This window comes from Xyrauchen texanus, chromosome 18 (genome assembly GCF_025860055.1).
Source record: "Xyrauchen texanus isolate HMW12.3.18 chromosome 18, RBS_HiC_50CHRs, whole genome shotgun sequence".
Classification (NCBI taxonomy): domain Eukaryota; kingdom Metazoa; phylum Chordata; class Actinopteri; order Cypriniformes; family Catostomidae; genus Xyrauchen; species Xyrauchen texanus.
Genome location: NC_068293.1, coordinates 8,093,501 through 8,110,943, shown reverse-complemented (window position 1 = coordinate 8,110,943; position 17,443 = coordinate 8,093,501). Strand labels below are relative to the sequence as shown.

At 37.7% G+C, this 17,443-nt stretch overlaps 1 protein-coding gene across 1 annotated transcript in view; it reads right to left on the bottom strand.

Moving 5' to 3' along the window:
* dip2a (disco-interacting protein 2 homolog A) overlaps positions 1-17,443 on the bottom strand; it is a 152,038-nt gene that overhangs the window by 26,279 nt on the left and 108,316 nt on the right. Inside the window, exons 5-8 of the mRNA XM_052149031.1 lie at positions 11,383-11,628; positions 8,807-8,938; positions 6,323-6,355; positions 2,386-2,505 (exon numbers count right to left, since the gene is read on the bottom strand). Of these exons, the coding sequence (XP_052004991.1) occupies positions 2,386-2,505; positions 6,323-6,355; positions 8,807-8,938; positions 11,383-11,628 (531 nt within the window). The remainder of the gene's footprint in view (positions 1-2,385; positions 2,506-6,322; positions 6,356-8,806; positions 8,939-11,382; positions 11,629-17,443) is intronic.

Sequence of the window (17,443 nt, the reverse complement as noted above, 5' to 3'; positions counted from 1 at the left end):
ACTGTAATGGGCAACATAGCTCCTATGATGAGAAGAACATGTATGCTTGAGGTCAGTATTAGGCAAATTACTTCCTGTTTTTGGTCTGTTTAGACGTCTTTGGTCCATGTTGCGTTAATATATCAATCGAACCGCACCAGAGTTCGTTTGGAAGTGGGCCTAGACGGTCTCGGTTCGCTTCTTTAGTGCGCTCCAAGGTTCGGGTGACAGCGTTCACACTTGTTCAAATGAATAACAGAGCAATCACACCAGAGTTCGTTTTAATCGAACCAAACCTGCCAAGTGTGAACATGGTTCTTGGCCAAAATAAGCTGCAAAGTGGACCAAAGCAAGACAATATGTATCCCAACAGATGAGAGAAATCAAGGGAAGGGGAATGGAGAATGAGAAAGATGAGATGGAAAGAAAGAGTATATGTGTGTGATTTTAAAATTTTCTACAGCTGTGTCAGGATGTGTCCCCACATGGCTGTAGATTCGATTGATTTTGTGTGTCTAGAAAAAAAAACGAAAAATAGAGAACAAGAGAGATATGAATGACTGGGCTAAGGAGAGAGGGGTTGATTTAAAGCATAAAAGCATAATGTTATCCATACTAATACAGTGGTTAAATCCATGTCCTCTGAAGCGTTTCAGTTGGCTTTGGGTGAAAACAAACCAAAATGTAACAAATTTTCGCTGTATATCTTGCCATTGCAATCTCTAAGCATGATAATGTTTTCAAGCTTGATTTCACTTTCTAGTGCTTGATGCATGCGGAGAGCCCTAGATGGCGCTATAGGAAGTGTAATCAAACTTGAAATCCTGATCACCAAGAAGATTGCTAAGCTCAAAATTTATAGTAAAAAAAGGAGTTATATTTTGGTCTATTCTCACCCAAAAAACAGTTTGATCAGTTCAGAAGACATTAATGAAACCACTGGAGTCTTATGGATTACTCTTATGCTGCATGTATGTGCTTTTTGGAGCTTTAAAGGTCTGGCCACCATTCACTTATATTGAATTGACCTACATAACAGCGATATTCTTCTGAAATCTTTTTTTGTTTGTGTTCTGCGAAAAAAAAGTTAACGTCACACATCTTGGAATGAATGAGGGTGAGAGAACCATCTCTTTAATGGTACATTCAAGTCACATCAGAATGTTCATATTTATGGGATTATGGGGCCAATAAGCAACCACCCAAACACCCAGACAACTGCATAGCAATGTGCTGAAACACAGATAAAACAAAACAGCATAGCAACAACCTGACAACCACCTAGAACACCCTGTAACTGCAAATCAATGTGCAAAAAACACAGAACACAACTTAGCCACAGCATATATAGTAACAACCAGGCAAACACATACTGTAGCAATGCACCAAACAGCAACAGTGGGGAAAGTGGTGGCTCAGCGGTTAAGGCTCTGGGTTACTGACCGAAAGGTTGGGGGTTCAAGCCCCAGCACTGCCAAGATACCACTGTTGGGCCCTTGAGCAAAGCCCATCTGACCCTATCTGCTCCAGGGGCGCTGTTTCATGGCTGACCCTGCGCTCTGACCCCAGCTAGTTGGGATATGCGAAAACAACTGCATTTCATTGGCTCTGTACATGTACACTGCACAATGACAATAAAGTTGAATCTTAATCTTAAACACACAGCAGAGATCACCTTGACAACTGCATAGCATGCCCTAGCAACATTCCAGAAAACCCTAGTTACCACATTCTGTAGCATATATGTGTTACAAACAAATATAAACTTTAGCAACCACCAGAAAACTAGTTTTGCTTCAGCAAAGACCATTCACATCTTCATAAAATACACAAATTAATATTTATGGACATATTCATGATCAAATATCAAAATAAATATTGTTGGACATTTTCATGTGTGCTGGTGATCGCACATAACTTCATTATTTAACAGGTTTCATAATGTTTAGGACTAAACTCGTAAATTTAATTAGTTGGAAAAAAATGAACTCACATGAGCAGTTTCTAGTCTTCCAGTGGAGACAGATGATGGAACACGTAATCTGGCGCACGCTTCACTTGTGATTTTGATTCAGATTCGTATTCGCAAAACAAATCATTCACAGCTTTTTGAATCTTTTTGTTCAGTTCAAAGGAATGAAATTTAAAAGATTCCTTGATTCTTTCAAAGAATCACACATCTCTATCGCCGATCTGCATGCATTTTTGCACGTACTGCGTGTGTATGTATGTGAGTAAATACACGCTACATTACGTATTTGTTTGGTTAAATAGATGACTCCATTAACTCATGTTAACTTTAAAGAAAAGCAACAGCAATCCCAAACCTCCATCATCCATAGTCAATCTTGTAATATCATTGAATTTAAAATATAACAGCTGATTCTATGAGTGTTATGAACCTACCATCCAAAAGTTCTTCAAAATCATCAACGAAGTACTCTCGTAAGGGGGGTCTCTTTGGCCTTTTCAGTGTGTTTAGGAGCTGTTGAATCTTAGATGACACTCGACTGTTGACTGGAATGCCTTCAGACAGAGATAGTGTCAAGAGACAAAAAGAGAGATGCAGAAGGTGAAATAAAAAGAGGGGAAGGTCACTGTGAATGGAGTATGAGGACAATTTTACACAACAGCTTGTCAATCAATGTAAAGCTGTACTCCCATGAGGATTGCTTAATATGGTACTGAGCATGCTCCTGTCCCAGAGCATCAAATACTGCCTGACTCTGACTGAGGATGCTGGACTCTTTCTGCCTAGCAACAAGCTGCTACACAACTACCCATCTCATCTGCCATTCATGAGCTTCCTTCTGAAAGAGTCCATCTGAGCTTTTACTATAAGCCTCACACAAGACTTTGGGCTCATTTTAAGGTAAATTCATTCCAAATAAAGACAGGGACAAATTAAATGGTGAAGTTTTAGGATAAGTGTTGCAAACCCTATCCAACCAATAAACATTTCATATATTTGTTTCATATGTGTGTGTGTGTGTGTTAAATTAATTATATACAATAAATATTTTTAAATACAATACAAAAATAGACATTATACATGTATAAATTATATTGATTAAGAATGTATTTTAAGTTTAAACACTAAAAATAATACATACTATATATAAAGTTTAAGTCAGAAGTTTACATACAAATTTTTTAAGCACTCCACAGATTTCATATTAGCAAACTATAGTTTTGGCAAGTCATTTAGGACATCAACTTTGTGCATGACACAATACATTTTTACAACAATTATTTCACTTTAATTGACTATATCACAATTCCAGTGGGTCAGAAGTTTACATACACTAAGTTAACTCTGCCTTTAAGCAGCTTGGAAATTCCAGAAAATTATGTCAAGCCCTTTAGACAATACATTTCTGATAGGAGGTGTACTGAATTGGAGGTGTACCTTCAAACTCAGTGCCTCTTTGCTTGGCATCATGGAAAAATCAAAAGAAATCAGCCAAGACCTCAGAAAAAACATTGTGGACCACAAGTCTAGTTCATCCTTGGGAGCAATTTCCAAACACCTGAAGGTACCACGTTCATCTGTACAAACAATAGTGCGCAGCTATCATACCGCTCAGGGAGGAGACACATTCTGTCTCGTAGAGATGAACGTATTTTGGTGCGAAAAGTGCAACTCAATCCCAGAAGGACCTTGTGAAGATGCTGTAGGAAACAGGTAGGCAAGTATCTATATCCACAGTAAAACATGTTCTATTTCGAAATAACCTGAAAGGCTGCTCGGCAAGGAAGAAGCCACTGCTCCAAAACTGCCATAAAAAAGCCAGACTATTGCAAGTGCACATGGGAATAAAGATCTACATTTATGGATAAATTTCCTCTGGTCTGAAGAAACAAATATTGAACAGTTTGGCCATAATGACCATTGATATGTTTTGATGAAAAAGAGTGAGGCTTGCAAGCCGAAGAACACCATCCCAACTGTGAATCATGGGGGTGGCAGCAGTATGTTGTGGGGGTGCTTTGCTGCAGGAGGGACTGGTGCACTTCACAAAATAGATGGCACCATGAGGAAGGAAAATTATGTGGATATATTGAAGCAACATCTCAAGACATCAGCCAGGAAGTTAAAGCTCAGTCGCAAATGGGTCTTCCAAATGGACAATGACCCCAAGCATACCTCCAAAGTCGTGGCAAGATGGCTCAAGGACAACAAAGTCAAGGTGTTGGAGTGCACATCACAAAGCCCTGACCTCAATCTGATTGAAAATTTGTGGGCAGAACTGAAAATGCATGTGCGAGCAAGGAGGCCTACAAACCTGACTGAGAAGCTTGTTGAAGGCTATCAGAAATGTTTGACCCAAGTTAAACAATTTAAAGGCAATGCTACCAAATACTAGCAAAGTGTATGTAAACTTCTGACCCACTGGGAATGTAATGAAAGAAATAAAAGCTGGAATAACTCATTCTCTCTAGTATTATTCTGATATTTCACATTCTTAAAATAAAGTAGTGATCCTAATTGAACTACGACAGGGAATGTTTTCTACAATTACATGTCAGAAATTGTGAAAAGAGTTTAAATGTATTTAGCTAAAGTCACTGCACAAAACATTATATACATATATATATATATATATATATATATATATATATATATATATATATATATATATATATATATATATATGATAATGTTTTGTGCAGTGATGTGTTGGTGTTCCTGTTTTTGATGTTAACATTAGGGTTTTTTAAAAATGCATCGGTGAACTAACTGTCTTTAGTTCCTCTTGTAATAACCATAATAATAGTACCTACTGTATGTATTATGCATTTATTTCTTATCCAAAATACAATTCTTGACCCTGTGAATGTAAATCCTAGACTATTGCTTTTGTAAATAATCTACTGCAATGTAAACTGTCCCTCCAGTTATTTGTGTCTACAGCATATTTTTGAAAATAATTATGAATTATACTAAACTAATCTAATTAAATAGAATTTTTACTACATTTCAGATTCCATTGTGCATCTCATCATTTAGTCAAAAATCCAGTTGATTTATGGTTCAAGCAAAAATACACCCATAGTTACAACCTATCATAGTAACACCACAGAACTGTCTACAGGGTAATGATACTGCCAAACATAGTATGATGAAACTTTAGTCAAATTTAAACGTTTTTTGTTGTAGCCATTTGCTCAGCTGGTTTGTAACAGTTAACATAGGATCACCCATCAAAAGTTTCCATTCGGGTGAACGTTTGCTTTCACACAATACAGGAGAAGGGATCCGTATCTCACACGAAACCAAATACATTCAGACAATACACTCATCTTCACATGACAAATATATTATTTCATTGTTCTGTTAAATGTCAGAGAGCTGCGACGTGTCATGTATATATGCATGACTGAGATGCTCGCTGACAATCTCAAGAGACACCTGAGACACAGACCGCTGACATCTGTATGCAGCACACGCACACACACACACACACACACACACACACACACACACACACACACACAAGGATCCTGTGAAGCCATTTAAAAGCTCACTATACACATACTTTTATATTAAGCCTTATTAAATTAAACACAATATCACATACTGCACTAATTATGTGAATAATTTGTGATTAAGGGTTGATTCCGGATCCCTTTGGGTTGCTAATTTAATGCAAGTCTGTCCTCCTAGTCTGATCACATAGAAAAGTATAAGCAAAGCGCTCCTCAACAAGATGTCGAATAAAAAGTGCAGGATGAGTTATGTCCTGAAGTTTAATACTTAGGTTAGGTGTTTGTTCAAATAATAACATTAATATTAATAATAAATAACAGCACTTTGGATCAACACAAACACACCTCAAAATCATTCTCTGTGCTTGACATTTCTAGACATCCAGTTCATTAGATAATAGTGTATTATTAAAAATGTGTTTATGTCCTATTATAGTTTGTTGATAAAAGTCTAAGAGTCACATGACTGCTGAAACTGATGGTACTTGAAAGGATAATTAAATGACAATCAAGACTGGGAGTGGTAGTGGCATAGTGGGCTAAAGCACAGAACTGGTAAGCAGAAGGTTGCCGGTTCGACCCCCACAGCCACCACTATTGTGTCCTTGAGCAAAACACAACTCCAGGTTGCTCCAGGGGGATTGTCCCTGTAATAAGTGCACTGTAAGTCGCTTTGGATAAAAGCAAAATGTAAGACGACAACAAAAGACACATTATCTATGATCATCATTATTAAAAACTGACATGGTGGACACTTTAAGCAGATGCCGTTTAACACAGAGGTCACAGCTGGGACACAGATGCACAGAAACATCAGGGGGAGGGGCACATTGAAATAAATGTGTATAAATACCCTCTGTGGCTTTCCCATCTCCCCTGTCAGTGCCTGAAGAAGAGAGAGTGTGAATTAACCTGCATGTTGTCACCATCAAGCTGCTTCAAAATAGCCGGTGACTCACAAAACATACAGACATGCTGTCTGAAAAGAAGCCTAACCAAATATGCATCATTCTAACAACTAATGCATCAAAGGAACTGCTACAAAAGAGGATAAGGAAGCAGGTTAATCATGAGACTGGTGTATTTATTTGTGATGTGCATGTGTGATGCTTTGGTCTATGTCTTAAAGGGACAGTACAACTAAAAATGAAAATTGATTAGTCATCATCTAAACACCCTCATATCTCAGATTTGTTTTTCCAAGGGTAAGATAAAGGGACACATTTAGAAGAATGGCCAGAGTGGTTTTACATACATTGAAATAATATGGTGACTAGGGCTGTCAAGCTCCAAAATGGGCAAAATGCACTATAAAACTATAAATATCCCCAGTCTTCTGGAGCCATTCGCCTTCCGTCCAAGCTGTCACATCTCACTTGCACTTCCGAATGCTTAAACCATGTGCATTCACAATTTATGCGTAATTGCTCTTAAAATGAGCTGGAAGCATAGTGCACCACTGTGTCGGACACCAGCTTCATTGGGTCTCACGTGCATTGTCAAAGCATCAGGTTTGAATGTGTGGCAGCGTAAATGAGATCATGATCGAGATCAAGAAGCATTCAAGCAACATAAGGGTGAGTAGATGACAGAATTTTCATTGTTGGGTTAATTTCTGTAATGAGATCATGCTGATGATGACATGGTGTCTGGGTGGAACAAGCAGGAACAAACTCAAAGCAGCCTTTGAATATGACATTCAATTCTACTAATGTGAAGTTCATCTCATTAGCTCTGTTCCAAAATCTAGTAAGCTACCATCCTAGACAACACGTGTTCATACTAATACATTTTCGATTGAATACAAATTGATTTTGCTGACTAAGTTTATGCCTCTCATCCACACTTAAATGGCATTTTCCACCACCAACAACTGAGAAAATATTCTCTTGTAGTGCATGCTTTGGAAAATGATGACATTTAGAAACTGAAGGTTTTCAACTGAAAACTTATTAGTTTGAACGTTTCAACCAAATTCTAAGCCAACATCCTTTGTGGAAAAGCAATTACATAATGCAAATAACAAACTCGTATCCATGGAAATGGTGTGTCATGTACTTTTGTTAGGGCTGTCAATCTAGTAAAATTGTATTCAAATTAATAACATGATGTACTGATTAATTAATCGAATTAATCGTGATTAATTGCATTTATTAATATTTACTGAGAAAGGCCCCCAAGTAAAGATAATGTAATTTGAATAATTATAAATATAAAATATAATAAATAATATAATTCAGGTAACTCAAATAAATTATACCATTTACATACTATATATATTGTGGCAGCAGATACGCATTTCTACAATACAAAAGTGGCAATTAAGTCAAAATATTATTTTATTTCCATGTCACTGAACATAACCTTATAATTGGCCAACTTCTCTCTGCTCTATTTTGAATTGTTGGTCAATGCCCTAATGCGTCAGACATTTTGGAATGTCTCATTTTGGTTGTGTCACATTTCACTAGTTTTCAGCATCTCTAGTTATGAGCGCTCTGTTTTACTGTTTTACTCTGTTTTTACAAGTTATATGTAGTTTGAATTGTTGAAAAAAACATCTCGAGATCCGTGCCTTCTGTTGAGCTTGGTCCAGCTGTCTTCGAGGTTAAAATTGAATCTGTGGAAGGCTGTTTGTCGAGGTGTGTTGCTTGAACAGCTGAAGCGCTGACTTCCCCTTACTGCCACATCAAGGTGGTACATCAACCTTGAAATGGTCAGATGCTAGAAACAATCCTTATTACATAACTTTTGTACAAATCAGGGCGTAAACAATAGCATCTTTTTTAAAGTGTTATTTTTCACATCATTAATCGCACTATATTAAAGTGTTAAATTGACAGCCCTAAATCTATCATGTCTTAAGCTTAGCAACATGCTAACTCAAAACTCTTGAAATCAACTGTGAGCAACACCCCATGTAAATCTTTCAAGTGCTTTACATGAGGTGTTGCTCAAGAGTTTCTCGAGCTCCCTCGCGTTAGGGTTATTGTTAACGCTATGACGCCAAGTGCTTCACCTAGGGACAATATGGCTACCCCCCTAGATCTGGCCCTGACTCCAAATAATTCACTAATGAGGCTCCATTCAATTAGGGAGCGTCCTAAGGAGGAAGCTACCTATGAAGGCTGTAGTCAGCGAGGCAGCTTAAAAGCTTTTAGAACAGAGCTCGAAACACTGTGAGCAATGTGAAAAAAGTTTCTGAATACACAAATCAATCAGTTTGAATCTCTGGCATACAGTGCTGAGACTTCTGTGGACTTGATGTTCTCTCTTTCTTACAAGTGTCATGTACTGTTGTCATGGCGACAGCAGGCTGTAGCTTTAGGGGACTCACCGTCAGCAGTCTCCATGACGCTGGTGTGTGTGTATCCACGTGGAAGCCCTCGCACTGATGCCACCTGTGGATGCTCCGCATGCACCGAGCGCTCTGACAGAACTGTCACATCCGGGGGGGTGCTGTGGTTGTCTGTCATGAGGTGCCAAATGTGAAACGTGAGTGGAGATCAAAATACAGAAAAGTCAGATGGATCGATTTGGGATTAAACTCATGATAAATGATGATATGAAATAATACTTGAAGAAACTGTGGGGGGTTTGTGTGGAGTGGTGTGATGAGAGTGAGTGGACTGCACAGCAATTACAATGTTAAAATGGTAAAACCCACCACATTAAGTGGCAAGCAACAAAAACAATTTTCACCCAATTCACATACTATCCATAACAAATGGTGATGATACTATTACTATACAATTAGATTAAATGTCATGACAATATATTATTTCCTTCAGATTTTCGATGCGTTTTTTGTCTAATATTGCCCACAACTCCTTGCAAAAAGAAGTGATTGTGACAGAATTGTGAAGTAACCACATATCAAGGTGGTATTAAGATGCGATTTTCTGCGGTGGTAATATGTCGCAATACTGGTGTTTCCCCCCAAAATTGGGATGCAACCATGGTTACAATTTCTGTTACATCACACTGGGTAGCCATGCCTATAGTGAAATCTCATTGGTCCAAAACTTTACCCCACATTAATATTTAACATCAAATATGCTCTGATTGGCTGAGATTTTGTCGCTTTATGCTGTATTCCACTTTCAGTGTGGACTTGACACTGGAAACTTGTCGCGTTGCACATGGTTAGGACACTTAAGACCTCCCTATCATCTCTTTTACTAATTCCATGGGATGTTTATTATTACTTCTTATTCCAAAGGCCAAACAGAAGAGCTTTATTAGATTATATATAAGCAAATTTCCATGCTATTAATCAACAAAAGAATGTTTTACATGTAATCTTCACTCTTACTCCAGGGTTACTCTAACAGGCATTTTTATAACAGTGGACACACACAGAGCGCCTGTGATACTGTGTGAAATCTGCGGTTATTTACAGTCAGTATCTAGGATACTGACAGTGGCCTTCAAGGACAGAAAGAAAGTAAGAGAGAAAGAGGATGAAAGAGTGCAGAAAAGAGGGGAATACAAATATCGTATAACTCAGTACACAGAAATTAAAGCAGAGTTGCATGAATCCCAAGTTATGAAAACTTTTATCATCGCATATTCACCCTCATGTCCATGCAACACTTTTTTGTGCTTTTTGCAGCTTGGCGGTGTAAATTAACATCCATGTGAATGACCTACGGATGAGTAAATGATGACAGAATTGTCATTTTTTTAGTGAATTATTCCTTTAAAGGTGCAGTTTTCAGTAACAGATGCCATTGTAGAAATTCACTATTCACAATCAGCCTTGATTAATTTCATTCAAGAGTGAAAGTGTCCAATAACAAGACGGATACTGAGATTAAGTATCCAGTAGTAGTATTCAGCTGGTCATGTGATTCAAAATGGCTGCCAACGTGAGGGTGCCCCTACCCCATGTAGAATAAAACAGCTTTTATAAAGGGTACTGATATAACTATAGTCCTCATCTCATGTGAGTGCTCATGATTTTATACATATGTTTCAAAATTACAAATAATTTCTTTAGGAGTAAAACTTTTTTTAATGGGGAAAAAAATGACTGCGTGCACCTTTAAAAGAAAGTTTTCTGCACAACAGTACTGGAGCCTGCTTAGATCTTTTGTTTGCCTGTGAAACTAACAAGGCCAGTGCTAGCTTTATCTACACAGATTAGCTCCCGGGTAGGGTTGCGCCAGCTGTGTGCAAGGTCTCACTTAATTTGAAATGTAAAGTTCACACTAAGGGCTTAGTAACTACTAGTTAGTTTGTAACTAAGTCGGTGCTTAATTTGGTTGCACCACCTGTTCTTAAGGCAAGACTTAACTAGTAGGCCGTAAACTCTCCGTAAAGTAATGCATAGTTGCATAATATGATGTTTAACTGTATTGATCCAAATTGATCAAATCACTCAGGACTATCCCGCATGTAAACATGGAAAGAAACTAACATTAGGCAACATCTGACAACAGGAAGCGTGAGGCCTATAAGAAGCAGGCACGTGATCGGCTAAGCACAAAAAAGCAGGAAAATGTCTCCAGCAAAGTGGGGGACAGCAAAGACCCCACTCTCTTACTTGAAAGTCCTGACAGCGAAAATCAGGAGCTTGCATCTCGTACATTCTTAACAAAGAGTGTGCGTGATGCAAAAGCAGCTGTGAAGTTTGTGAGTGAAGTTGTTCCAACTTCCGAGGGAAGGTTGAATGACACTTGTTTGGGTGAAAAATGCTTATCGAGAATGCACCGGACAGGACATTGTTAAAATATTAATATTAACCCTCACCCCCCAACACACTTTTTTTTTTTACAGATTTATACAATTCATGCGGGTCATATTTTTAGTTTGGAAAATTTTTTATTACGAATTAATCCGGAAGGATCACATCCCTGAAGAAGGTCCATTCTGCAGATCTAGAAAGGGGTTAGGTGAAGTTGTGGTTACCTAGCTGGGTTTGAGCCATGAGGTCAGCCAGTACTGTAGCAGCTGAGGCGGAGGTGGTGTTTGTGGCGTGGTGGGGTCTCCCTCCGGGGTGGGAAGAGGTGGAGGATGCAGATGATGATGTGGACGAGCCCTGGATGACTCTGTTAAACCAGTGCTCTATGCTAGGGTGCGCCTGGTAAGGAGATGAGGAGCCGATCCGTCCCTGCCGGCGTAGCGAGCCCTCATCTTCTGATGCGGAGGAGGTGTCTGTGAGGTCAACAACAGCAATACAGAACAAAGCAAGCCATTTGAATGAGTTATCTAACTTTATAATAAATGTCATTTGGTTTGATATTTTGTTGTTTAATGCAATGAGATTCATCTCATGTGGCTTAAGTGTCTAAATACTTTTTGAGGCCACTGTCTGTTAAAACAACTCTAATCAAAAATCAGGTGTAAGCTTGCATCATACAACTGAGGCCTACAATACTGCATGATCGCAATGAAAGACAAAAAAAGGCATTTGTTTTAAAGCCAAACTAAAGCATCACTTCGCTGAGAACTGCCAAGGGTTAGGGTGGAAAATCCAGATGATGTCATGCACATGTGGTCAGAGGTGAAGCGTGTGATTCTGCAGTTATGGCAACACACATGACTTCCATTTATATTATAAATACATTACTTCTGCCATACAAAATAACAGATGACCACAATTAATGACTCAAATATGTCTTAAAACAAAACCATGTGTGCTATTTCATCACTTTTAAGGCAGATAGCGGTCTTTATAGTGTGTTTTGGAATGTTTTAAAATTTCGTGTAGAGAATCGAGTGAGTTCACAGTCTATTAACTCGAATAGGAAATTAAACAATGATGATCATTAGGCAGTTAGCCTAAAGATAAGGTGTTTGTTTCTGTTTAATTTACTTAATATTTCTTGTTTTCTGTCAGCTGTGCACAAGGATCAACATATAGTCACTGTGCATTTTGTTAACATTGGTTAAAACGGAACTGCTCGGAACTGCACACAAGAATTTCACCTACTGTTGCACTTGTGTACATGGTAGTGTGACAATAAAGTGATTTGATTTGATTTGAACATTAGGTATCATTAACAAACAATGAACAATATATATTTTTAGCATTTATTGATCATTGTTAATGTTAGTTAATAAAAATACAATTGTTCATTGTTAGTTCATGTTAGTTCTTAGTACATTAACTGATGTTATTACACAGCTCTCTGGAATACTTGTTTCTGATTGGTCAATGGCGCCACCTAGCAGTCAGACATTGCTCTGTAACAACCGCAAATCTGTGGACTAAGACATATCAGACCGCTCATCCGGGTTAAACAAGCTGTCTCTCCTGCTTCTCAGATCACTGTGTAATCTTTACAAGTAAGATAATAAAATAATTTCAACTCAAATCCATGTTTCATGTGCATTTATTTATTTATTTATTTGGCAAGTAGTCTTGTACTAAGCTGATTATTGAGGAGTCAGACAGTCATTTTCACAAAATAAACAATAAACAACTGAACTCTGATGCAAACAGGAGGCTGATTCCAGCTGTTCAACTATTTCTTTCTTCTAAAACTAAATTTCAATGCAAATCTATATATTATATCCATGTATTTATTTATTTGGTTAGTAGGAATTAGACATAGGAATTTTTCATCTTGTTGGAGTCGTTATGCCCTACTGAATCTAATGAGACCAATTCGATGATTTTATGACAAACTTCAGAAATTATAAGCAAAAATTTTCAATTTTCAAACATCATAGGGTGCATTCGAATCGGCTTGAGCCCTGGAATCAGAGGAAAAATAATTTTGTTTCTAGGACTCACGGTTCAAAAGTTATTAACATAAATGTGAATGCAAGTTTGGGCAGTTGGTGGTGCTAGAGGGTTTGAGGTAGAGACACAAAATTTGCTGTGGTGACACATCAGACTGTCCTCTATCTGTGTGCCAAATTTCATAACTTTCCCGCTAGCATTTCTATGGGCTGTCATAGACTCAATAGGGGAAGAAGAAGAAGCAGAATAATAATAATAATAAGAAGAAGAAAACTAACAAAAACAATAGGGGTCTTTCGCCCCTTCGGGGCTTGACCCCTAATAAAATAGATTACACACTTATGACAAAAATTATCTACAAAACTACAGAAAATGGAGTCTGTACTTTTAGCATTTTTGGCTGAATTAATTGCAAAAAATGATGGACAAGAAGAATAAAAATAGCTGATTTTATAATCTTGCTGACTTTCAAGCACTGTAAAACCTATACTTCAAAATTCAGCTACAATTCCCACAACAAAGAGTTTGTTTCTATCAATGATTTTGCCTCTGCAGAGTTCATTGTCTTTTTATCTTTAAACAGCCACTACACACAACAATAAATGACTAAAAGAATTTAATAGAGAAAAGAAGGGATAAAAAGAATGAGAAAAAGACCCAAGAGAAAGAGAGATTGACTGACAAGGAGTCTGCAGGTGGTCATAGATTCATTTCACATTAATCATGCAAATAATCACCCACAGGGAGCAATCATAATGGAGCACATCCAACAAACTACAGATGCAGCCTTTGAGAATGCGTGTCAAAGGGAAACAGATCCTGTGATATCACGCGGTGTGACGCGTCATTAAGCGGTACAGGAGAGACTTGATCAGTAGAGGGCAGTCATATTTCATTCTTTGAACCAACACCGATCACTAATGGTTTGTCAGTGAGTTCATGGGATCTCCAAAGCCAGTCTCGCCAAAATGCACAGCAAGCAATTTGATCAGCAATGGCAATAAACTATTGTTGACTTCATATCACTGACTATGAGTAAAAATGAGAAAGTGTGGCACTTTCATTTGAATATATAGCTTTCGTTAGGCTATACTCATTTTTCACCAGTGCTTATCTCATGTTGAAGTTGATGCTCGGCTTGTGCTTGGCCGGGGATCTGTGAATCTCTCTCGGAACTGTAATGCAGCAGGTAGTGGCAAAGCACGTCAAACGTGGACAAGCCATGTTTATTTTATGCGTATACTGTGCACATGCCGATAAACCACTAATGATTCAGTTACTAATAGCAATTTTATTTGGTATGCACGTTCTGATTATATTTATGCATAAATACGCACATTACACAGTGCTCGATTATGCTCCGGTTTGTGGAGTTTAAATGACATTCTAAAGTGCTTAACGTGGCGTTATTGCTACTCAAAACAATGACCAGGATAAAAACACATTTTATCACACTTTCCTTATCTTATTTACTACTTAACGTCAAGAGAACATAATATAAACGCATAGTATATATTAAGCATAACATTTTCCATAGAAAACTGATATAAAGAAAAAAATTAACATCAGTGGCCTTTGTTCAAATAAGAAAACCGACTACAAACGAATGGATGACCAAATTAAATGCAAATGGATGGCATATGCATGTTATCAATCGCATTTTCTCCAAAAATACTGAATCAATTGCACATACTGTACATAGTGAATAAGACATTTACTTAGTAGCACACGTGAAGCGCTTTTACTTTGAAGTTGCACACAAGTGCTCGTGCAAATCCATTGCGAGCTGCAATCTCCTGACAGTTTAATAGCCTGGATTTCCTACTTGGATTGTCACTGAGTGACTCTCATGTTTGTGAATCAGAGGGAATTTTCATCCTGATCCTGAAGTTTTGATTCTGGCTGATGGAATACATGCTTCAGAGGAAGATATTATTAGATGAGCGCTCGACAGGAAGAAAATGCTGGAGGTTCTTGAATTACATCCGTTTCAATTCTATATCTGCATATCTGGTCAGAGTAATGTGGCTGTTATCTGATTGGCTTGAGTAGACGATGGGTGGAGTCCGCCTATTTGTAGATTTGGGTGCACTTGTTTCAAAATCGACAAATGCGTGTAGCGATCCACAAATGCACAAGAAGCGATCCACAAATAAATGCACTTGATTCACAAATGAATGCTGGATGGATTTGTGTTTTAAGTAAAAAAATATATATTTGAAAATGTTTATTTGCAAATCTCATTTTATTTATTTGTAAATTTACTTTATATTTGTGAACCAACTGTCTAATTGAAATTTCTTTCCATTTGTATGTTAATATGCAACAATTCTATCTCCATATATGGTTTAGCAGCGTCAAATACACAGGCGGAGGCACAACTTCGGCTAATGCACCTGTATGGCTCTGTAGATGAATACGGCTCAATGGACAGAGCAGCGCGAGCGCAAAGCTCTTAAACTCGCAGCTTTACGAGAATCGCGAGAAACGGAAACCATCTAAATTCGGCACAGAGTTCTACATCACCACCCTTAAATTTACTAGAGTAACACTAACTGTACTTGAGGCAGAAATGGATTGATAAATATAATCATATCACTACACTAGCTCTATTAAATTCGTCATAGGCTCTGTTTTACAGAGTGACGACACAAGAGAGTTTAGAGATCTCATCCGAATGAATGTCCAGGATTTTGGCCATCTGCAGGAATTGGTCTCTCCCCACATAAACAGGACACACACACCTAAGAAGAGCAATCACTGCCAGGGAGAGTCTCTCTGTGACACTTAGATTCTTGGCCACAGGTAGGAAATGGTGATTTTCAAGTACATACTGTTATAAAATGAAAGTTGACTTTTGTAATCACAAGGTGAATCATTTGCCTCCCTGAGTTTCCAGTACAGAATGGGAAGAAGCACTGTTTCATGCATTATTCAAGAGACGTGTTAGGTGTTGCACCATGTGCTTAAGGACAAGTACATGAAGGTTAGATTTAAGTTTAAGCAAGACAAAAGCACATATCATATAACATTATAATGCAATAATTTCACACATATGCACCAATTCTTATGTGCAAGATAAAGAACAAAATGGGTCTGAGTTATATATTTCATTCATATATGATCATTCTCCTCATGGTCTTTTTGTGGCTTTCCAGACTCCAGTGACAGAAATAGAGTGGAGAGAGGTGGCTAAAGGATTCATTAGTTTTTGGAGCTATATGCATTATAAAATAAACAGTCACAATGTTAATTGTGGATATCAATTGAATTCACAAATCCTGAAGAATATGGCATGCAATATTATTTACATGTACAGTAGGCTATATGACAGCTCAAGCCGAATATAGACAAATAAAGTCTGAATTTCACACCGTTCACTGTGGTCTAAAACCCCAGCGCTTTATGTGTAATAGCCAAATTAACTGGTTTTATCCCAGCAAAACATAGTTAAAAACAGTTTGGTAACATAACATTACTGGCAGTAATACTGAACACTTAGACATGTGCAGTTAAATGTATATGGTATCCTATTATATTGCTAATCTAAGCTAAGGTATATCATCAGAAACTTTCCTTGTAGGAATTAAATGGTCTGCACTTATATAGCGCCTTTTTAACCTTAACGGTATTCGAAGCGCTTTACACTGTGATTCATTCACACAGATACAACATGCAAGGTGCTAGCCCGCCACTGGGAGCAACTTGGGGTTCAGCGTCTTGCCCAAGGACACTTCGGCATGTGGAGTCATGTGGGCCAGGATTCGAACAACCAACCCTTAGATTAGTGGCCGACCCGCTCTACCAACTGAGCCACATAGCCGCCCGTAATATCACACCTACACTTGTAATGTAATAAACTTGAGTGTGTAACTTTAAATTCTTAAAGTCATTATGGCTTTCAATGTGAATTGTAATTTTTTTTTAAGCTCAAAAAATATAGGCCTTCATCCCACAATTCCTTGTTGAATCCCACAAAGGAGAGATTGTTTGATGTGAAACAAAAGAATCATGAATGGGACAGTTTGAAGCTAATCTTTTTAAGAATTTTAGATTTAATCTTGTGGAAGGACAAGCTCTATAAAAAGTAACACTTTATGCCTAAAGTAATGTGTGTTAATAAAAGAATAACTGAATTTTATGATAAAATGCATTTATGATGCACTAAATTTAACTTTGATTTATGGCTAAATTGAATTAGTTGTAACAATACATTTGTTTAAATATGATAGTCACATACCTTTACAAACACAAGTTTGAGGACATGTGTTACTTCCACCA